Source organism: Paramormyrops kingsleyae, chromosome 14, assembly GCF_048594095.1.
Source record: "Paramormyrops kingsleyae isolate MSU_618 chromosome 14, PKINGS_0.4, whole genome shotgun sequence".
NCBI lineage: Eukaryota > Metazoa > Chordata > Actinopteri > Osteoglossiformes > Mormyridae > Paramormyrops > Paramormyrops kingsleyae.
In genome coordinates this window covers 6,822,321-6,844,606 of record NC_132810.1, presented here as the reverse complement: position 1 = coordinate 6,844,606, position 22,286 = coordinate 6,822,321, and the positions used below count along the sequence as shown (strand labels likewise).

Genomic DNA, 22,286 nt, shown 5'->3' with positions numbered 1-22,286 from the left:
AGGTCAGGGTGGCGCACATGGTGAGGTGGGGGGCGGGGGGTGGTTACATATGTCATCTCCACATGCAGTAACTTCAGTATGGAATGAGAACATTCAGGTTCTGTCAGCACTGGTCTAGGGCGGGGCTCCCCAGTTCTGGTCCTGGTTCCCAGTCTGCAACACGGTCCGTAGATTTCCCAGCTCAAACACACTTTATTCAGCTCACCTGCTAATTGCCAGGTTTAGTAGGTATGTTTGAGCAGGGAAATCGGCAAAGGGTGTCACAGAGCAGCCCCCCGGCACTGGAACTGGGGAATCCTGGTGTAGTGGAACCACGAGGGGGTTGCAGGGGGGAGCCCCGGTTGGAGCAGGAAAAGCTCACCTTGAGGCAGAAGCACATCGATGAGCCATTCCGCGTGGTCCCTGGGAAGGAGGACACACACACACACACACACACACACGCGCCCATGTCAGACGCTGATGCGGGACGGACGGCTCTCGCTCTAACAGCACCCCTCCCCCCTCCAGCTGGAGTGTAATTGGACTCGCCCCGCCGGGTGGCTGTCAGCGTGTGACAGGTGCCAGCTGAGTCGGCACACACACACACACACACGCACACACACACGCGTGCTGCCGATGCTCGCAGGTCCCCACTGACAAAGCCAGACTGGTGCTCCTATACCCTCCTGCCTCGTCCCTGGAGGTTCAGGCTGAAAGCGATCACACCATCAATCCCTCACAGTGTGCCTGACCCCCTTTCCCAGTCTGCGGTCTGCTCCACCCCCCCACCCATGATCGATGGAGACATCTGGGGACAGGAGGCAGGGACGCAGGTGACTGTGCTGCTCGGCACGGGGAGCTGCCCTTAAGTTTGGGTGCCTCTGGTGGACTTGTTACCATGGCGATGTCATTTAGTCAGGGATACTGGCTGGGCGGCGGGTGCTGCGGCCTGATCTGCTTCCGGATGGTTTATAAAAACTCCCCACACACCTGCTCCAGAAAACCGGCCGTGCAGAGCTGCAGGGGAGCTGCTCCGGAACCTACCCTGCGATCCTCTGGCTGCACTCCTCACATATGTACAGAGGGGGGGGCTTGTCTCCCAGGGTGACGGAGAGGGTGGGGTCAATACACATCTGCAAAGAGGAAAAAAAAAATCGTTAAATGGCCTGGGAGATGCATTTATTCAAAGGGGACTAATGTTCCCCATGTTTACAACTTACTAGTCAATCCCATTAACACTTCATAGCATTTGAACCTGATCGCTGCAGCGCCCCCTGCTGGCTGTGTCTGTCCTTCTGCCTCAAAGCGCCAAATCATCAGTGGCTCTCAGCAGAACTGCCGCCCCTAGACCTGCCCCTCCCCCAGGCAGCACCCATCTGCTCAGAGCCATATTTCTGTGGTTAGCCCAGGTCTGCGGGTGGAGTCATTTATGGCCATAGGCGCTGAGGGGTCAGCGCTTCCATTTGGACGGGCCAGTGCGGTAATTGGTGAAACGTGTCCTGCTCATCCGCGGCTGTCAGCTCCCTTACACATAGCAGCATCTGTGAGGCCGGCTGTATTATATCCCCGTGGAAGCATCCTTCTACCCACACTTGGCCGCCATTAATCAAGCTGATTGACAGGCATCGCCATAGCAACACCACGTATGCTTCTGTGGTCTGGCTCAAGCATAAAATACACGTTGTGCTGATGGAGGCCGAGCGTCCCTGCATTCGGTCTGACAAACAGCCAGCGGAGTAGGGCTGGATATGACAAACGGGGAAAGAATATCAGTGCAGCACCCGGCCACACCAGCAGGGGGCGCTCTACCTTGACGGCGGGCTTGTTGATGGCATTGTGGCACTCGATATGCTGACAGTGGATGGGGTTCCAGGCTGCAAACATAGAGGAGAAGAGGGATGTTAGACTCCTGCCTCTCCACTCACTGTGGCCCATGTCACTCTACGTAACGTACTGGGAACCCCCCCTAAGGTTACCTGTGTACTGCAGTCCTCTGTATTCGCTGATGGCTCCTGGGGGCTTGAGGTTGGGCCAGTAATGGAAAAGCATTTGAACAGCTGGGGGCTTGACTTGGGATGGTCCATAGGAGATGACGTAGAGCAGGTCCTGCAATGACATAAGAGAAGGGTTCTCCTCTGTGGCACTGATGGGACACCCCATCTCTGCGTGTGACCAGCACTGAGGGCCCCGTGAAACCCTTACCTTCCACACTTCCTGTTTGTGCTTCATGAGACACTCCAGCAGCTGACAGTGGTACACTGGCAAGGGAGAGCCAAAGTTTAAAAGTCTACAGAGCCTCAAAGAGGCTGTGCGTGGCCCTTTAAATGTCCACCTCCCACAGATTAGTGGGATTCTTATACAGGAGCTGGGAGCACCTGATTGGCCGAGCTACCTGGGTTTGACGTGTACTGCATGGCTATCATCAGCATGGACGAGGCGGACAAGTTCACGTAGGCCGGGACGCCTCCCTCTTTTCTGGTGGAGCCCACTGGAAGGACAGCGGTGACATGTCAGGAACAGGCCAGAGGGAAGCCATGTGCTGGCCGGGGACAGAAGGTTCTTTAGAAGGTTCATGAGGATGACGGAAAAACAGCAGAGACTCTGCAGAGCTTGTGTAAATGGGGAAATGTGCTGTTACCAGTGGGAAGGAGATGCGCGCTCTCTCTGGGGTACAGTGACTCGCTGGCTGTACTTCAGCTTCTCTCTGAAGCTCCCCCGCCAAGTTCCTCGAACCGGAATGTTCCCCCCAAACCTGGCTCATGGGAGTTTTACTTACATAAAAATGTTCTGAGGGCATATGATCGGGTCAGAGAGATAACCAATCATCCTGTAGAGGAGGTGGGTCCAAGCAACTAGAAGAGGCGGGACCAAGTCATCTGATTGGATGGTTGCGCCTCCTCTAGTTGCTTGGACCTAGTTCCTCTACAATCTGGTTGGTTATCTCTCTGAACCAATCATTTTTCTTCTGCCTTCAGAACATTGTTGTGTAAGGAAAACTCCCATGAGCCCCCACCTGACGTTCTGTCCTTCTCCATGCTCTCACTGACCTGGTGACCCCCACAGCCGCCAGCCCATACGCATTCCTGTTGTTCAAGTCATAACAAGTCGCATGTGCATCTGCTGGGAAACAGGCGCCGCGACGAGATTGGCTCCCTGAAACTCCCCGCGGTCGGCACCTCCAGGTCATTCTCTCACGCACCGTGGGAATATAGGACTGTACTTATGGCAGATTAAATGTCGGGGCACGGTCGTGTTTACTTAGGAAAATCCTGCGAACAGGCCACGGGCCAGCACGTGCTCTAAAATGTCACCGGGTGGTCTGTCGTCCTTCCGAGTGCCCTGGACCCCCTGTCCCCCCCCCCCCCGTCCCGCCGCCGGTGTGCAGAAGAGAAGGCGAGCAGCACTCACATATGGCCATGGGCAGGAAGGACGTGCTGAGGTACTCGATGACGTCCTTGTGTAGGAATGGGGGGAAGGTGGCCAGTGTGGAGATCATTGTATAGGGCAAAGTGCTGAGAACATCGTCACTGAGAAACGGCAGGAGGCAAGTTGTGGTGTAAAATATGGACTGTCCCAGATCTGCCGGCGGGGAGGAGAAGACAGAGAGCGTCACCGTTTCACTCGGCGGTGCTGGACACTCCCCCCGACTGTTATTTTATTTATTTTAATTCATAATTTATCTGCCCCTGTCGGAGAAGGGACTCTATTCAGGTCAACAGTGCTGTAGACGGAGACCTTCTCATGTGGCAGCTTTGGAATCCACAGCGAGGCTCTTTCACATCAAACAATCAAACATTCATAAAAGCAGCTTCTGCAAAAACGCAAGCCGGCCTCCTATAAGGACCCCCCCCACACACACACACACACACACACACACACACACTCCAGTCTTTCCTTTCTCATTACCTCCTTCACGTACATTTCAGCTCATGCTACTAGGTCACGCCCCCTCTAAACTCACACTTGTGACACCCCCCCCCCCCCCCCACTGCACCACAACCCCTACTGCACATTATGCGGGCCCCCCCAGTACATCTGCCGGCCCAAACGATTCATGGCTGTGACCGACCACTGTGACCCCCAATCCCAACACGGGACACGGAGGGTCACGCACTCACCATGCTGACCGTGCTGCACCAGGGGAACCAGGTCAAGCAAGGTCACCAGTGTCACATAGAGCCCCTGATAGTCCAGAGAGGGGTACTCTGAGAGCTGAGCGTCCCGACTCTGCTGGCCCCCGCGGTCAGACGGGGCGTCCCGCAGAACGCTGTAAAGGAGGGAGCGAGTAACTGTAGGGTTGATGGAACTGACTTGTGGTCTTAGAGATGGGGTGAGTGGGAATGGCACAGGAAAAAGACACATGGTCATGGGGACGGCCAAATTGGGAGCTTCCTGGTTCTCCTTCCTGCCTGTGCGGGACAGAATGCTGCTCCGGGGGAAAGGAAAAAAGAGACAACAAAAACACAAAGAAACAGCACATTACATTGAAATGGCACTACAGACAGCGTAAGTAGAAAAAAAGCCAGATAAAAGCCACATAGGATGCAGTGTCTCCTTTCTGTTCGTTTGGGAGGAGCTCGGGTTCGGGCGACCTCTGTGCCCTGCCCCCAGGGGGCGCCACGGAGCCGCCGACCCCAGCCCGAGGGGGACCGTAAACGGGAAGCGGCCGTCATATTTCAGTGACCACTGCATCTCATGCGTATCTGGTGACAAGGAAGAAAAATATAAAAAATTGCATGTTTTTAGTGGCATCCCCTCACATCCCAGGCAAGGAGGCCCCTCCCTGCAGCCTCCTCGCGCTGAGTGCCCCGCCCCCCCCTGCCCCCCGCCGCCTCGGCAAAGCCACGGCACTGGAGCGATCGAATCGGGCTGGGAGTTATGAGGATGGCACTTCAGAAACATGCTTTAGCAAAAAATAAACATGTATGTAAGGTAAAGGTCGGGCCTCTGGCCACAGCACATGTTTATTGTACCAAAAAATAATGTCTGTATGCAAACATCATGATACTGCATCAGTATCATCTGGAGAAGTAATGAAATCCAACAGCCATATGAACTCAAGAGCTAGAGTACATGTGACTTTTCTACAGCTGGGAGGGATCTGGAGGCAAACACATAAGGGGTTGTTTTAAACGGATGACCGGTAGGATCGTGTTTGTGAGCCAATGGGAATGACGTGTGCAGCGGCCCCTGGGGGTGAGGGCTGCCATTGGTTGATTTGCTTGGTCATTCATTAAATTCTTTTTGGAAGACAGCAGCAACAAATTGAATTGGTCTGAAACAAATGGTGAGGGGACAGGGTGACTGGTGGTGGGGGGGGGAGGGGTTGGGTAGCTGGTGGGGAACGGTGTACTCTACAGTGCGCTACGCTGAATGCTACAGAGAGGGACACGTGACATATGTTTTGTTGGTTTCTCATGTGACAGTCTGTTAACAGTGGTGACTTGAGAGTGTTTGGGGAGTGCAGTCAGCAGTCAGCTTCAGGAGGACTGAGAATCAAGCTGACCGAGTTACGGTCTTTAAAAACAAGGCCAGCGATGGCCGATCACACTGGGATCCTCCCAGTACATATTTGCCCTTATAACACATTACAAATAAAACATTTACTTCTTAATCTACAATTATTATACATACAAATACGTCCATTTAGCATTGAACTATTATGCTACTCAATGCATAACAATCATTTCAAAACACAAACACACACACACTCACATTTACAGACAATATTTATCCTCCTAAATCTATGAAATCACAAACTAAGCTTTTAATGTGCGACACCTCGTAACACCTGCAGCGATCCCTCCACTACAGAGGTGAGCCACTGTAATGAGATAAAAACACCAGCACCCAGCCAGACAGTCAAAAACGGCATCAAGATCTCCTCATAGGGGGCATCTTATACCAATATGCCATGTTATTGTGATTTTTACACACCCCTGTCTGGCTGAATTAGATCTTAAACACATAAGAAGTGGAATCTATGTTTTCAGTTTTATTTGGCATTACAAAATATATGGGGATTCATTTACTTTTTAAGAAGTAGTTGAAATATAGTCACGTGGTTCTTACATGAACACAATTTCACAGAACAAGCTTAGATTCTAACTGCTTGCTTAATATGCTGTGTGGCGTCACCGTTGGGACTCGGGCAGAGCGCCCCCCTGTGGTACACGTGGCAGCCAAGGCCGGGTGGCTCACTGAAGCATGGAGGGACACAGCAGGTGGACGGGTGTCGTCTGACCACCTGAACGCCACTGACCGCGTCCCAGGTATGTCGTGCTTATCAAGCACCATGGATGCCCTTGGCCTCTGTCTGCGATGGCCCTTCGCCAGACCCCAGACCCATTGGCCAGACCTTTGTCCTCTTTAGCTCTTGTTTTTGCAGACTGAAGTCATTCAGGGTAGCTATTCTGCAGCAGGGTCTAACGGAGCCTTTCCTGTTTAATACGAATCCATGGTTCTTTAACCACAATGCCACCTGCTGCCCTGACACGTCATAGCACTATTATTAGCAACAGCTGTAGCGTTTCATTACTTAACTAATATTTTATTTAGGGAAACTTCAAAATTCTTATCCATTTGTAAGGCTGGATTCTCCTGCAGGGATTCGTGTTAAGGAGCCGGTACTTTGGTCCAACTGCAGTGACCCTGACAGGATGTTTGGTGGTAATTGGGTACAGCTGTCTGTTAAGAGGTTCTTCAGTTCTGAGGAAGTCAATGAGTCTTCTGAGGCAGCAGTTTAGGAACCTCAAAAGAAAGTACCGGAACAATAGTCCCTGCTTTTGATTCCGCTTTCTTCTCTTGGCATCAAGTGAACTGCTGCTTCTGCTGGATTTTTCTAAAAATGTCCGTCCTATCACAAGACAGCGCTAAACCTCAAGCCCACTGAGACTATCATCTGAAAGGAACACGACGCACACCATCCTGAACAGCCTGAAGAGTAATAGCTGTCAACTCCCATGAGCAGCGGAACACCCTCGGGGTTCATTGGCTATGCGGTCACTGAGTTCAGCTCTACCCCTCTGCTCTTCAACCATCATTGCTTCACCTTGGGTGGGCGGTAGGCCGTTCTGCCCACAGGCCCTCAACGAGTCAGTGGAGACCCCAGTCCCGTCCCCCCACCCTGCACCCTGAACCAAACATACAGAGAAATGTCACTGTGGCTTGATTCTCCAGCTGAACCAGTTCATCTGCTCTCAGAGCTCTTGAAGGGCGACTGGAACCAGATTAAGACTCGATTTCAATGTTCTTCACACATCTACCAACGTATTAGCATAAACACAGACAGGGTCTCAGGCTCCAGCTTTGAGGGATATGGGACACTTGGGTAAGAGGCGTTCAGATGAAATGCTGCCATACAGTAATTCTAAGTAAAAGTTTCTTAATTAGAAGTGAAAGCCATCCTTTAATTATAGCTTTCTTGTAAATACGGTAAAACATGGTATAGCAGTGGCCCTACACTGCTTTGGTCTTGGACCAATCATGGCAGAGATATCTGAATTTCTCAGTGTAACATCTGCTTAAGGCTGATGTTAAACACTGATAACCTTTCCTGACAAACAGAGGTATTAAATGTCCTTAAAGTAAAATGGTACTGGCTTCATTACAGCCAGTATTGACTTTAATGAATCAGAAACTTAATTCTCTAGCCCCAACATGTTTGTGTTAATTGTTCAGCACACGCCTGTGCGATATGTTGATATTTTGATACCTAAGAAAAGCATTAATTCTTGTGGGCTATCTGTGCGGCTTAGCGATTTTACCACTAAATTTGCTGGTAGCTTTAAATGAAGATGGTTTCTCTTAACAGCCTTCAAACACGCGTACCACAGACTAAATTATCCTTCCCGAGTCGTTAAGCAGATTAAATAGCATCACAGTTGCTTACTTCACCTGTGGGTTCCACCGTGGAGCACTTACCTGAGCAGCGTTTGGGAAAAGTATTTCAGTGTGTTTGCAATGTCTGTCCCAGATGGCACAGGGTAAATACTGTGCAGAACACGGTTGTGATACTCTTGCAAGTACCGTATCTTAGAGGCAACTAAACAAATGAAGAGCAGAGTAACAGACATGTCAACGGGGGGACAATATTTCTGGCCAAGGAAAGGTGAAAGGGCAACTAACGCCTGGGGTAGAGTCACAAAGCTAACCAGAGGTGACATCACCACTTAATAGGCCTCTACTGCTTGTTCTCAGCCATGATGAAATTATCTAATTATCTACAGTAAGGCTTTGTGAAGTCATCCCCCTGGTTTTACAGCTGGTCAACAGTGGAGCCCCCATGTTGGGGGGGGGCTGGGCCATTTCTTTGTAAAGTACACAGACACTGCACTGTGGACACTCTCTATGTCCTGATGTGGCAGTGAAGACAAGCCTTACCTTTCCTCCTTACCCTCCAGTGTCCTTCAAGATGTTCTCCTCAGCCCAGCTCAATGGAAACGCGACTACACCCTTCCCCGTTGGCTTGGGATTTGTGCCATTAATGTAAACAAGCTCTTTTAGCCAAAGTGGCTCTATCGCGGCAGAACGCAGTCCACCGAACACCACTGCACCGGGGGGGGGGTAAGTTCCGCCCCCCTGCGCCAGCTGTTCCCAGCTGACCAGCGTGAGCCTGTGAGGTCAAGCTGACCTTTTTAAAAAAGCCGTGGCCCTATTTATACTCATGGCCCTTGTAATTATAAGCCCTCGTCCCCAGCCTTCCACCTGAGGTCAACCCCAGGGGGCTCAGCCATGGTGGTTCAGTGCTCTCCTTCGTCTTCCTTTAGTGTCTAGGCAGTGGGGTTGTGTCCAGCCCCCCCCCCCCCCCCCCCCCGACACAGAGTGCCATTTTGGTCTCCCTGGGGGCTTTTAGTAAGATCCCTGCAGGGTTTGGGTTTAGGATCATTTTAGACAGGAGGACATTAGGCAGCATGGGGAGAGACACCAAAAAGCCGTTCGCCTGGGACTCGGTTTGTACCTGGCTCTGTCCCGACAATCCAGCAGTGCCTGATTTCAAGCAACAGAGGTCCAACCAGAGGACTGAAACCTTCTCAGGCCCTAAACAGACTTATCCTAGCAATTAGCTTTCTGCTAACACAACTGTATCATTCTTTCATCTCATCCTATTGGGAGGCCTTGTCAGATTAAAACAGGCCTTTCCCAAGGCCCTGCCCGACATCTGCACCAACACGGCTCACTTCTGCTCACTATTTTACAATTTACTAAATAATTTAGAAGCGCTACACTGGGAGAGCCCTATGCCTCATCCCTGTTTGGTGTTTTCCCAAAAAGACAGCCGATCACCCACATTACAGCCCGTCTTTGCTTCTTCACAACATGCTAACCCTTTAACTTGACAATACTATATCTGAACACAACAGAACAAGGCTTGATGCTGAAACTTCACGGAGAATATGCATTTATTCAATACACACAACACATTCCACATGCTGTGTTTGATAATATCCCAGTTTAAATGTTATATTTTATGGTGTCTACATTTTATTAAATGGGTTCTATAGTTAAAACTAGGGCACTTGAATATAAAAACGGCCTTTGCTGTGGTTTTGATCACCGTAGCATCATAAAATCTGTAATCAATATTTAACTTCTCTACAGTGACATTATTTGTTAAGGTACACACATCTGATGTGTTAACATTTGCCCATTTTCGATCGGTTGATTTAATGATAAATAGACACACACACACAAACACAAACACAAGTATTCCGATCAGGCTATTGAGAGTCCAGTTTATCACCTGCCCATTTAATCATAAACAGGAACTCCCAGTGGCATAACGCATGCAAAAGGTGTAAGTTGCCGTGTAATTGACCTCTTCCCTCCATGTTATGCCACAAAGCTACTCCTGAAGTGTGAATTTTGTCTAATCGACCTTGAGATTTACATGCCCGCTTCTCTGAGCCGCACGGTTATTAATGCGCAAGATTAAAAATGCACAGGCATGCACCACTTGCACCATCCCTCGCTGTTTTTTACCTAAAAAAGCAAAAACGAAATATTTCGCATTTTTACATGCACGCACAACGTCGTGCACCCTCCGCATAGGATGGACGTGTTGCAACCTGCCTTAGCAACCGCGGTTTCATCACCAAGGACAGCTCCCGTGATTTGATTTCCAATCTTATAACGCGTCTTATAAAAACCGATCGGCCAACGGAGACAACTAAGAAATGCTTTTAGAAACGACGGCAACACAAACGCGTTACTTACATTGTTCTGCTTTCGTAGACATTTTGAGAAATCTTCGCAAATACAAAAATACAGACCACCGTCGCTCACCGCTGCGGTATCTTTTTTTTTTTACCCGAGTCCTGCAAAAAGTGGGAAACCCCCTCCCTCCGTCTATCCTCCTGGATTTGGTTATACCACTAAAGCACCGAATGAAGTGAAGTCACATTGATCTTTATAAAAGGCATCGAGGGACGTGCCTGTAGCATCTGACACCTTGGTCCTTTCAATTTCAATCCATGTCCTCCCACCTCCATTAAACGTGAAGCTGACACTGCGGCCAAGCGACTGGAGAAACCCGGGGAGATGAGCACACCTTCGCAACAAATGGACTAATCCGCTCTGACAAATTGACGGGAGCGAAAATTATTTTTGCTCCTTGCTCTATATTACGGTTATTTCGATTTGAGTCGTGCTACATGCAGAATTTAATGTTAAGCGATAAAATGTCTGGACATAGTGGGATATGTGCGTGTAATTGCTTTTTTAGTTCAGGCAAAAACAGCAACAGATGGTTCTATGTTATGTGAAACTTGATAAAGCCGTTCGAAAGGGGGTTTTCACATGCCCTCCACATACTTTTAAATTAATTGTTTGATATTTGTACATTTAGTACGTTTTAGATCATACACAATATATAGGTTATTTAACGGTATATAGCTCATTTATGAATTTCAGCATATGGCCATTTATATTTTTTCGGTATATTGGTTTCGTGTGTTTTACGGCGTGATTTGCTGTGATACATTTGTAACACCAGTGACCGTCGTTTTTAAAGTCTCTTCGCTGTTCTCTCTCGGATTCTATTATTCATAGGAAGTAGGGATTTCTGGCTCAGGTTAGCTTATCCTTAAGAGCAAAGATGCAGCAATCTTGTCAGACGCTCACGCATGAAATCTCACGGCAAATCTTTGCATTATAAACCTAAAATTAGTTACATCAAAAGCAATGGGGTAGTTTGCAAACCCTACAGACTATTTACAAGGTAATACAACTGTTACAATACATGTAAATGCGTGTGCAGACTTGTCTCGAATTGAAAATCCCACACCAGCCAGCTGACCAAAGGTGGCAATCCGGTCTACTAGACAACCGGAGTTCTTTGGATGTTTATTTTCATAATCTAGAACACAGAACATTTCCGAAAGGAAAAATTAGAAGGAATTCCAGTCGGGAACAAAAGGACTGGCGACTCTGCTCTTTCATGTTTTGTCTCGTCTGTTGCCAACACTCACATTTCCCATCACCAGCTACAAAGATCTTGCAACCGCAGAATGTTAAATATAAACCCCAGTCTGGACCTATTCTAGTCACTTTCCAGATTCTGAAGTCTGTCACACCCATAATCATTTTTGAAACACTTTAGGAATATTTAAATGATTTGTTATGTACATTAGTCATATTTGTTTAAAAGACTGCTTGCGAAACTTCCTCTAAAAGGGAGACTGGATTGGGACGTGAGTGTCATGCACTGACCACTTCTGATATGGGTGTCAGTTTAATAGTTTAGTCTACATTTTCTTCCACAGAGATCACATTTCCCAGGGTCGTTAATAATGCATCTTTAAGCGTGCGCCAAGTTCAAACAAACCTTAAGCGAACGTGTCGGTCGTCTGCGACCCGTCACTGTGTTTCTCATATTGTCATTAAATGAACACACTAAACAGTCAAACAGGCATGTAGGCTACCAGCTATAGCATTTATTGATTATTAAAGAATGACATTCGTTGGGGGGGGTGTTTGCACGAGTGATAACATCAGTGGATGCCTTCAAGTGAGGATTGCTCATCGTTTTTCAGCAAAAGATGCTCCAGTCAGAACTACCTGCTGGAGGTGGGGTCACTTAGAAACAACCAGGCTGGGTTTTATTTTGGAGGGAGGTGTGGCCTCTTGCGGTATTCTGGGATATGATACACGATCCAGCCGGCAGGCGCAAGGAGAGCGGCCCCAAACACAGAAAGCGCAAAACAGGTTTTCTGTGGAGAAAGGAGTAGAAGATTCAGTGCCTACGTTAATGTACTGTAAATTCAACAACGATACATTCCTTTATTTGGAAAAGTGTATAATTAAAGACATCACAACGAAACGTATAATCCACTCTGCTCAATACATCAAATAAACTGAGAAGTCAGAAGTAAAATTCACATATTCCAAACTCTGCTGTGTTTTATTTTAAATAGATACACACATAAAATATATTTTGGAGACTTTAGACCATTTTGAGATCCAACAAAGGCCAGGCCCACATGGATTCCCCACGGCTCTGATGCCCAGCTAACTATGGTCGATCTTTGTCTTTGATCTCTGCTTTCCCACACTACTGGAGACCGGGCTACCAGTCGCTGGCTGACTGTGGAGCCACTAGTTCTGGTCTGTTCCAAATCGTCTGAAGGGATCATTTAACGATTCTGGGTATGCATGTAACCTAACCCAAACAACCAGGATGAATTATAGAAATGTTCTGACTTTAGTGGTGGACTAAAGCATTGAAGGTAAACAAGGTCCAGCTGGACGGAACAAAAATGCCTCAAATCTTAAATACCATCAGAAAAGAAAAACAGCTTACTATCTAAAAGCTGCCACTGAGAGAATCTTTAGCTATCAAAGCAAATGGCCCCTGTGTTCTACAGAAGCCCATATAACACGTGTGGCTATTTATAAAGGCATTTAAACATGGAGGAACTACAGAGGAAGAGATTAACATAAACAACCAGAAACTAATCAAAGTGCGATTGAAAGTCACAGCAAGCCAGCATGACACTGAAGTGTGCTTGTTAGTGCGCTCATTTACATCCCTGCAACATCCCTGTAACATTCCTGTAACATCCCTGTAACATTCCTGTAACATCCCTGTAACATTCCTGTAACATCCCTGTAACATCCCTGTAACATGGTTTAGTTTGTTTGCACTATGTTTAGTTGTTTGCACTATATGTGCCATCCTTGCACTTTGTCTGTTTTGCACTAAATGAATGTTTGTCTCTGCACTGCGTACCCAGATGCTGCATGCACAAGAATTCCCCCCTGGGATCAATAAAGGGTATCTAATGTAATGTAAATCTAATGATGCTGGCTACCACATAGTTAATAGATCACTGCCAAAGGTGTTTCCTGACCCTAGGGGTCGCCATGGAGCTAAAAGGTGAGTGGCTTCCAGTGTCCGGTACTGTGGAGCTCTGGATGTCTCTGGGTTTGCAGAGATGCCCGTAAGGGGAGAAAAATTGACCAGACGGTTTTTGTGGTAATGAGCTGTGTGAAATCATTACATTACTGGAGATTAAGTTGGAGTCAGTTTACTCTATATTGGTGTTCGTTTCCTGTGTCATTCACTCAAATAGAAGATCACGCAACATTACAACTACAAAGAAAGTATTTGTCTGGATCAGTTCAAGGAAAATACGTCTTAATAAAAGCTTTCAATATGGAATTTTACTGAAAATTCAAATTGGTTATTTACTGTTTCATCAAACTTACCAATGAGTATAAGGGATATTGGCTATAGTTGAGCTAAAGCCCCAACATACTGTAATTCTGTACCCGAAGAGGTTAAATTTACTATTATTTTTGCAACTAGCCATTGTATTATGACTCAGCAGAGCTAACTGTAGTGTTGAGTTGGGCATCAGTAGAGTTGCCTGTACATTTAGGAATCAGTAGAGTTCGCTGCAGAGCTAGCCATCAAAAGTGTTAGATGCAGAATTAACCACATACGATCAGGCATACAGTTAATTTTTAAGGCCATGTAGGTCACAGGCAAGTTGTTAATCATAGAGTAAAAGAAAGCGGAAAGGCCGTGACGAGCTCTCACTCTGAAACTTACCCCCGGTCCGATCGGCTCTTTTGGCGGCTTGCTGTGCAGACTGGACCTCTGGTTCCACAAGAGCACCCAGGCCCGTCCCTGAGACATGCGAGTCCGCATGACCCCCCTCAGAACTGGCAGCATCTCTCAAGCTGTGGGTTCGGTGCGTGCAGCCCGAGCGTTGGGGGGGGGCGACTCGGCACGCCCTATAAGGGAGAATGGCGTGGTTCCCACTGACGCCGCCCAGCTGCTGGTCTGTGGGGAGGGGCTTCCAGGAGGCACACGACGCCTTCCCTGAGGGACACAAGAGATTCTCCAATCTGCCATCCTCAAAATAAACGAATTGCAGATCTACACGAAAAGCCTAAACGCCGAACAGGAAAACACTTTCTTCATTTGAGATCCTTGCTGTTTAATTATACTTTATCTTATTGTTGGGCTGTTTTTCAGATATTCTGATGCTGAGTATTTTTTCATGTGTTACTGAGATAGTCAGTGATCTTGTACCAGGAGTTCAGGGCGTATTTGCATAGATACATAAACACATGTATTTATGCTATATATTTTCAGGTGCTGACATGCTGTAGAGTAGGTCTGACATCTACACATGGCTTTTATTCTGAGATGATTGTTTTACTACCAAACCAGCACTGCAAAGTAAAGCAAGTGCTTCTCTGGCCTCATTCATGAGGAACTTTTTGGAATATTTTGTCAGCTGTGGAGTGATCAAATAATATTTATGCAACCTCCCCAGAGCAATTTATTCATAAGTACGCCTCCCCTTGAACCTGTTTCCGTTCTGGGCTGCCTTGTGGCGAGGGGCTTGAAAGCCCTATTATATTCTGAGTGATGAAGATTTTATCAGTGTGCTTTTGGAATCAGATTAAAGGAAGGTGGTCAACAACAACAACAACAACAACAAATGTTGCACAGACTCACACAGAAAAGGAGCCAGCTGTGTTCTGTCAATGTTCACAGGGGAGCAAGGGGTTGGGGGGGGGGGGGGGGTGGAGCACCGTGACAGATGTTGCACAGTCAAGCCACTGAGAGAGCAAATACACAGGCCCACTCCCCAGTCAGGGCCCACATCTGATGTGAATGGGAATATCCGGTGAGCCCCATGCCCAGCCAAGAAGGGCCTACTGGAACGACTGGTGCCTGGACCTTTGGTGTTCTGTAAGGACACATTGCCAGCTGTTCCTTATGCTAATTGACAGCAAAGGTGAAGCAGTGTTGCCAAGTGGCTGAGATACGCTTCACTTCCCAATGGCATCACCACCACCCCACCCCGTCAGGTACTTATCTTAACAGTGGCAGACATTTCCTCCCTGCCTGTCATTCTGGATGTTGTACAGCTGAGTGGACAGGCAGCATCTTAGGCCAGGACAAACTACTCTGATGGGGGTTGTGTCTCCCTGTGGGCTGAGGGTGATCAATCCCGGATGAGCAGAGCGATGCTTCCTGACAGCCGCATCTAGGTGCCAAAACACCCAACAAACAATCCACATCGTATCACCGGTTCTCCACCACAAGCTGTGCCGTCTGCGTGAGAATTTCCAGCAAGAAAAGAAACAGGATCTCGTGATTCTGGGTTCCTGATTTGCACGGTGTTTACTTTTGGGCTCTTATTGTCCGTTCAACTGTTAAAACACACAGTAGGCAGAGCTGCTCTCTTTGGTAAAAGATTAAGACGGACTTTATTGATCCCAGGGGGACATTGTGGCACCTACAGCAGCGAGAACGTAGTGCACAGACAAAGGTACACGCAGTGCCAAACAGACAAGGTGCAAAGACACAAAGTGCCAGCAAGTAAACATGGTGCAGACAGATTTTAAAAGTACACAGCACACAAATAAAATATCCTGCAGAACAGAATTTTGTGGCACTTACAGACATAAATAAATATTTCAAAATAAGAATGATAAATTAGAATGGTGACTGTGATGGGTTGGCACCAGAGGTGGGTAGTTCAGGTCCAGAGATCAAAAGTCCAGACCACAATTTTGTTTCAACCAACCAGTTCAGTACTAAGAGTCACAGTCAGAGAGTACTCAACTGGTTGGTTGAAGCAAAACCTTGGTCTGGATTGGTACTCTTTGGACCTGAACTACCCTTCTCTGGTTGGTGCTCCATCGTGAGTTATTCCCTACCTTGCGTCTGTAGCTTCCGGGATAGACACCGGACCCTGGCAACCCAGCACAGGATAAGCAGGTGCAGAAAATGGATGGATGGATGGAATTAGAACAATAAAATGGCAGTGACATATGTACAATCAGAACAGATAGCACCAGACCTTTATTGTAACAACATTGGATGCTACCTGACATGTCTTGGCTGGGGCTGGGGCCTGAATCTTTTTTTTTTTTTTGAGGGGGCAGGTATGAAACACCCATCTATTCTACCTGCATGCATAATGATGTGAAATATGAAGACACAGGCCTGGAGATACCTTCCTGTCCTTTGGAATTACCTGAGATAATAGCTTTTCCACATTCATCACTATTATCACGATACAGGGGTGATAATACTTGTAAGCTTTCTATAAAAATACTAAAAATGGTACAAAAAAAAAAGAAAAAAAGTAATGCCCTGAACAAAATGAAAGTAGTTTGTTTCAACAGAATGCGAAGCTTGTGAAATGTCGCCCTCTTTCGTCAGCTTGTAGCACTACAAACTCTGCTTCAGGCAATCAAATAATGAAAGACATGCTCGTCAAACATGGAATTCATTTATCTATTGTTTTCCAGCTGTGTCCCTGCAGAAAGAGAAAAATTTTGTCGGACATTCAATGAAAACAACCTCGAATAGAAACACATATAATCTATTTTGAAACTCAGTGCAATCTATCCAATTGCATTTTTCTGACGCTTAAAAAACCAATGAAACGTCAATCCCGAGATCAGTGGCTGACCAGCTCAGGAGCTGCAGCCTCGGGTGCTCAGGTATTTTGGCCGGTGTCTGTACCTTTAGGCAATTCCCCATCAGCTTGTACTGTGAGAAATTCCCTTAATTAGGCTACTCTCTACCGACCGCGCCCAAACCGGCCTGCCCCAAATGCCGGGGTGTAACGCTTAAATTTCTTCACAACATCAACGTGAAGGACACCTGGAGGCGAAGGCTGTACGGGACAAATTACCACAGATGAAAATGTAAACGGAATGACACACCACCTGTATGGTAGCAGTAAAGTCACACCCATTCTGTATCATGACGAAGGCGTATACTAGAAAAAAAATGTTTAGAGCATAATATGAATCATTTTGCATAAAGAGTACATCTAAAAACCTGTGACAGAAAATCATTGTACGATTCATATCAACAAATTACTTAATAAAATTTTTTAGTTAAAATTAGAGCACAGGCGTCATATGAATTTCCTATTTGCCGTCAATTTCGTCGTTGTAATGCGGTAACAGCTTCTCGCCGCTAGTGGGAGCCCGCGGGGTTTGGCCAAAACCTTCACTGTTCCCGAACTTCCGACCAGCCAGCAAACGAGACCAGGATAGGCTGCCGCAGCCAGCCAATCAAAACGTGCGCAGAGCTGAGGTTGCAGAAAAAAAAATAAATCCCAGGGAGAAGAACCCTGTCTTGAGTTTCCATTTTCAAGAGAAAAAAATATCGAAATCCTCTAAAAAGTCGTGGTAAAGTGGGGCCGAAGGCGGACGGGGGGTTCAAGGACGACCGCAGGTGAAACTGCGTGCGGGTTCTGACTGCGCTTTGGTGGTTTTTTCCACTGTTTTTACGAGCGGATGAAAACTTGTGCGGCGGCGCAGGGAGCCAGCAAGCAGGACGGAGCCCCAGTCCCCCCGGAGCCCAGGAGCGGGGCGGCGGGCATCGCGGAGCCATCCTTCTGAAATCAGGTACTCTTAACCCCTTTGCTGGCCACGTCGAGTCGCTGGTTAAGAGCCCAAGATCGCATGGCAGCCCTGGATTCCGGTACTGCTGTTTTATTGTTCATATTTTGTCAAAAAATATAAAAGTTGTATACCCGCACCCACCTCCTGTCGCATTACTCCACTGCTAATGCAGGTTTTCTTGTCAAGCGTTTTTAAACTTGGTTACCGTGAGGCTCTCGGTGGGGGTGTTTAACTGAAGTGACCGCTAAGTGCATTGTGCTTGGCCCGCCAGTACCGACAGCAGCCGGTAGGAGTTGGCTGTCGTCGCATGTAATAACTGTATAAATATGCTGTACATGTGCACGGCTTTAGCGGTTTGCGTTTTGGGATGGGCTGCAACTGCCCGCTTGTGCGTGTAAACCGCCGCGATCAAAGCTGCGTGGTCCGCCATCGAGTCAGCCACCATCTGGCCATCTCCGCTAGGAGAGCCATATGCACGGCGATCCGGAGGGGCTACCGCGGCGGACCGCTCTCCTGCCTTTGTCTCTCATTATTAGTCTCGTTAATATCGGTACGGTTGTTATTTATGTACAGGGATGCTTTGTGCATGTCATTAAGCAGCTTGCGAAGGTGACAATCTGGACTTGCCCCCTTTTTTAAAGCAAAGGGGTTTGCCAGCCTTGAACGGGGGTGTGTATAACGCGCTTTCTGCAGCACATAGGTGGTAAAGGGGGATTTTTGTAAAGGCTGCACGCACCCGAGACGCTATGATTAGTGTGTTTTACCAATAATGCGCGAGTGAGTTGCACGTCCTATCGGAGGGGGACGTGCGTGTAGCTCAAAGCAGGAGGTAGTAGCTAGGTGTAGTTAGGAGGTGCACATGGGTCCTTTGGTCTTCATCCTGCGTGACTGTGGCGTTCAGATGCTCCATCTCTGTTCGCGGGAGCGCTGGTACTATGTGGGTGTATGTAGGTAGTAAAGCACTGCTGATCTTAGTCATCACCCAAGTTCTGAATGGGGCCTGGTATATGATACAGAGATCAAGCACTGGTCCAGTATACCCTCAGCATCCTAATGGGGATGGGACACCTTGGGAAAGGTGCAGTTACTGAGCAGGTCCTGGTAACGTTTTGGGCAGCAGTAGATGTGTAATGAACTTAACTTTCTCTATACACCTTTTTTTTTGACAATGCTTGAATCCACCTACACGCCAAGGAAGGAGCCATCTGCTCCAAGTCTCAAAAATGCTAATGAAGTTTATTTCTAGATTGTTCTCTTTTGTCTGTTCCACATAATTTATTTAACAGCGTGGGAGCTGTTGCACAAACAGCATCTGTGTAATACTGAGGAATAGGCGGCGAATGTTGTAATGTCCGTTTAATTCGGCTTGCATCCGTGACACCCGGGCACTCATTAGACGCGGTAATTAATGGGACCGCGGTGGCGTCTTAGATGAGCCCCCCCCCCCCCCCCCCAGGTGGACTCTCCCACAGTCACACCAAGTCTTCCCATTTCTTTATTAATTGACGTTCTCCAGTGCCTCGTTAACTAGATCTCTGCGACGCGCTGGCTGCGAGCACACTTATTCACGGCGGCGTGGCCGTGTTGAGGAGGTGACACGGCAGGGACAGCCGTAAGGACGATCGTCGGAATGAGCCGTCGTCGCCTTCGGATCGTTGCTTCCCAGAGATTAGGCACATTTCCAGTAATGGTTTCTGATCTGTCCTTGGAGGGCGGGGGGGGCGCACAGAGCAGGAAATCTTGTCATTCAATCGCCTGCCGGTTGCACACGGCCCCGGATTTTCTGGCTTCCCCCTCCGTCGTCCCTGTCCTGGTTTTGAATTCCACACCGTGACTGGCGTGTATTCCGGCGCGTGTTTCGGCGGAGCCTGAGAAGGGCTGCGCACACGTGTCTGTGGGAGCGGGATGAGCTGGCTGAGCCCCCCTCCCCCCATCGGAAGGCAGGCAGTTCCACATCGCTCTGCCCACGCCGCTCCCACGTTCCTAGTCCTACATTCTCGCGGCAGAATGAAGCTCCTGGAGGAAGGCGTGCGGCTGCATTCTGAATCTGGGACTGCCGCCGCCCCCCCACCGGCCGGGCCGACTCGTGCCGATTGCGGGCTTTGATGCTCCATGGATTTGGTCGACTGCTGGCTGCCTGTGTCCCAGGGCTGATGGGAAGCAGATACGGCGCTTCCCCTGGGCTCTGCGGTGACGGCTTGGGGGGTCGCGCTCATGCTGCTGACCCTAGAGAAAAGCTTTGCCGCTAATCATGTCACGGATTGCCTGCATTCAGCTGGTACCATTACACAGGCCTTTACATTCAGGATTTCTTGCACACATCTATATCCAGTCCATATGGTGTCGTACTACAGTACACCTAGTTGAACTAATTATAGGCTCTGTCATTAGCTGATTAGTTTAATAGGATTGGTGGAGTTGAACAAGCAAAGAATTGGGGGCCATTGATATGAAGTTTACCAAGCAGACAGAGAGTTGGAAATCTGAAATAGCTTGTGGCTTTGGTAGGCTAGTGCTGTGTGTTGGGAACACTGGAACACCATTAATCAGAATGATCCCGAATGCTGACTGTACCTTGACCTTTTCTACGGTAATGTGACGTGGACCTGACTGGTTCCGTGTGTGAAGGTCCAGGCACATGGGTCGTGGCGGGGGGGGGTCCCTCCCATACTGCCCGCGAGGCACCAGATTGCAGCGCCATTGCTACATGTTCATTCTGCATAATTAACACGTGCCCCCATTTTTTTTTTTAAATACTCGGATAAAAATAAACACTGCGCTCACCCTAATATTAAAGATCCCCTCTCTACTTTTTTGGGACGTTTTTAAATTCACATAGCCTTTGGAGGATGTTAAAACCGTTTTAATTATTGCTCCATCCGTATAATTCAGTGAGGATGCTGGATTGGCTGGCCATTAATTATCCTTTTTTATGGCCTCGTGTCCTCCGAGAACTTACTTGGTTTTTAGGAGCAGTTGAAAAGAGCTGTAAACACTTAGCACTCTAAGCACAGGCACCTAAATAATGAATCATCCATCATTTATTGGCCCACGGCAAGAAGATGTATTAATTTAATGTGTGAGCTGCTGTATGTTCTGAGACTGAGTTCCAGTGAAGGGTTAACGAAAATTTGAAACTCAGTATTGAAATGCAGGCCCAAGGTCTTCCTGTCCTCTCCATAAAGTGACCCATCAATCGTGCTGGGGGGAGTAATAAAATTGCGCTATCTGAAATGATGCTGTCAGAAACGCTGGAGCGTAACCGTGATCCAGCTGATGAGGTCCTACCTGTGCTTCCTCAGTTGGCGCCTTTGTCTCCGCTCTGTTGCCAGATACGGGCAGCTCTCCTAAGCATCACTGACACATTCATTTGTTTCCCTCTCGCCGTTCTTTATGTTGCACGACGAACGGCGTTCAACGTGCCCCTGTAGTCGAGCAGCGGGGTCGGAACGTTGGCCCAGGTACCGTTCAAGTCGTCCGCTGCGAGTTTTATAGAACTGGGTCGTATATTCGTTCGCTTCTCTGTCAGAGTCGGTAATTGTTACGGCCTTGACCGAATTTGGAGTCCGAGTCGCTGGTGGTGTAGCACGGGTCTCGACGGAAGGTTGTCATCTCGTGAGTGTAGGAGAATCTCTTGGGGAGCGGGGGTGTCATCTTTGGTACTGTGCCGTCGTTTATTTTTAGTGCCTGGGGTATGGTTTTAAATTGGCTGGAGTACTGTGGCCAAAAGTGCTCCGGTTGAAAAGTGTTCAGGGGCGGGGCTATGAGTTTGCTTTTGGTCCTTGGCATTTGTCCCTAGCCGCTGAGGTTGCAGCACACATGCACCCACAGGCAGACGCGCAGAACTGGGGTGTAGACCCTCAGGTGGTTCTCGATGTCGGACAGCGAGGCACCAACGTGACCGGTCGCGTGAGTGTCATGTTCAAAAGCTGCCCGTAATTGAACGTGTCCCTTTTTTCTGTCGCCTGTTTGTTCTGTCGGCCTGTGGCCCATTCTGTAATTGTTTTGGTGCTGCTGCAGCCAAATGAAGCCAGGTGCTAAATGCCTGGGTAGACAGGAAAGGGATCGACGGTATATTTGGTGGTGTTCCCCCTCCCCCATAGATAACAACACACATTCACCCCTGTTGCACTTCTGTAAAAATGTGAGGTCAAAGCCTTTTGGCAAGGTTTCATTCAGTGAGGAGGCAGGAGATTGGGGGGGGGGGGGGGGGTACCGAGTGCTGACAGCATGTTGGGGGCTGGAGGAAGTAGATGATATTCTGGGTGGAGCGGGGGGGCGCAGTGGGAGGGTCCACATGCTTCCTTGCGTCCGTGTGAAGGAGAATGGAGGAAACCCTGAGCCGCGCTCTGCATAGCGGTTTAGCTCATGTGACAGATGGTGGGTTAATCACACAAACAGTAAATGGTGACTAATTG

At 48.3% G+C, this 22,286-nt stretch overlaps 3 protein-coding genes across 9 annotated transcripts in view; 1 reads left to right on the top strand and 2 right to left on the bottom strand.

The window, feature by feature from the left end:
- The window catches only part of LOC111838858 (protein unc-79 homolog), a 38,152-nt gene extending 27,634 nt beyond the window's left edge, over positions 1–10,518 (bottom strand). For 3 of the 6 annotated variants that reach the window (XM_072699185.1, XM_072699187.1, XM_072699186.1), the window contains exons 1-10: positions 10,195–10,518; positions 7,903–8,023; positions 4,098–4,405; positions 3,388–3,558; positions 2,372–2,467; positions 2,182–2,237; positions 1,956–2,085; positions 1,789–1,853; positions 1,024–1,112; positions 362–402 (exon numbers count right to left, since the gene is read on the bottom strand). In XM_072699185.1, coding sequence (XP_072555286.1) covers positions 362–402; positions 1,024–1,112; positions 1,789–1,853; positions 1,956–2,085; positions 2,182–2,237; positions 2,372–2,467; positions 3,388–3,558; positions 4,098–4,405; positions 7,903–8,023; positions 10,195–10,216 — 1,099 coding nt within the window. In that variant the 5' untranslated portion in view covers positions 10,217–10,518. Of the gene's footprint in view, positions 1–361; positions 403–1,023; positions 1,113–1,788; positions 1,854–1,955; positions 2,086–2,181; positions 2,238–2,371; positions 2,468–3,387; positions 3,559–4,097; positions 4,683–7,902; positions 8,024–10,194 lie in introns of those variants that run through there. The other 3 variants (XM_072699188.1, XM_072699189.1, XM_072699184.1) reach the window with 3 other exon arrangements.
- Positions 10,519–11,892: 1,374 nt separating this feature from the next.
- On the bottom strand, positions 11,893–21,490 carry LOC140578403 (cytochrome c oxidase subunit 8B, mitochondrial). Of its 2 annotated transcripts, XM_072699182.1 has the most exons (4): positions 21,157–21,490; positions 16,162–16,196; positions 14,033–14,305; positions 11,893–12,188 (listed from the first exon to the last, which is right to left on the bottom strand). In XM_072699182.1, exons 3-4 carry the CDS (start codon positions 14,153–14,155, stop codon positions 12,078–12,080), a joined length of 234 nt encoding a protein of 77 aa, XP_072555283.1. In that variant the 5' UTR covers positions 14,156–14,305; positions 16,162–16,196; positions 21,157–21,490; the 3' UTR covers positions 11,893–12,077. The 2 variants fall into 2 exon arrangements, with proteins under 2 accessions (XP_072555283.1, XP_072555284.1); XM_072699183.1 differs by lacking the exons at positions 16,162–16,196; positions 21,157–21,490 and having other exon boundaries at positions 14,033–14,727.
- The window catches only part of btbd7 (BTB (POZ) domain containing 7), a 34,540-nt gene continuing 29,751 nt past the window's right edge, over positions 17,498–22,286 (top strand). The window contains exon 1 of the mRNA XM_023802200.2: positions 17,498–17,871. The gene's annotated coding sequence lies outside the window, so the exon portion shown is untranslated. The remainder of the gene's footprint in view (positions 17,872–22,286) is intronic.

Bases quoted from the DNA above. Each gene is read 5' to 3' on its own strand.
- LOC140578403 (XM_072699182.1), bottom strand. From the start codon at position 14,155: ATGCTGCCAGTTCTGAGGGGGGTCATGCGGACTCGCATGTCTCAGGGA. The intron at 12,189-14,032 runs GTAAGTTTCAGA...CTTTCTCCACAG, and splicing joins AAGAGCCGATCGGACCGGGG to AAAACCTGTTTTGCGCTTTC.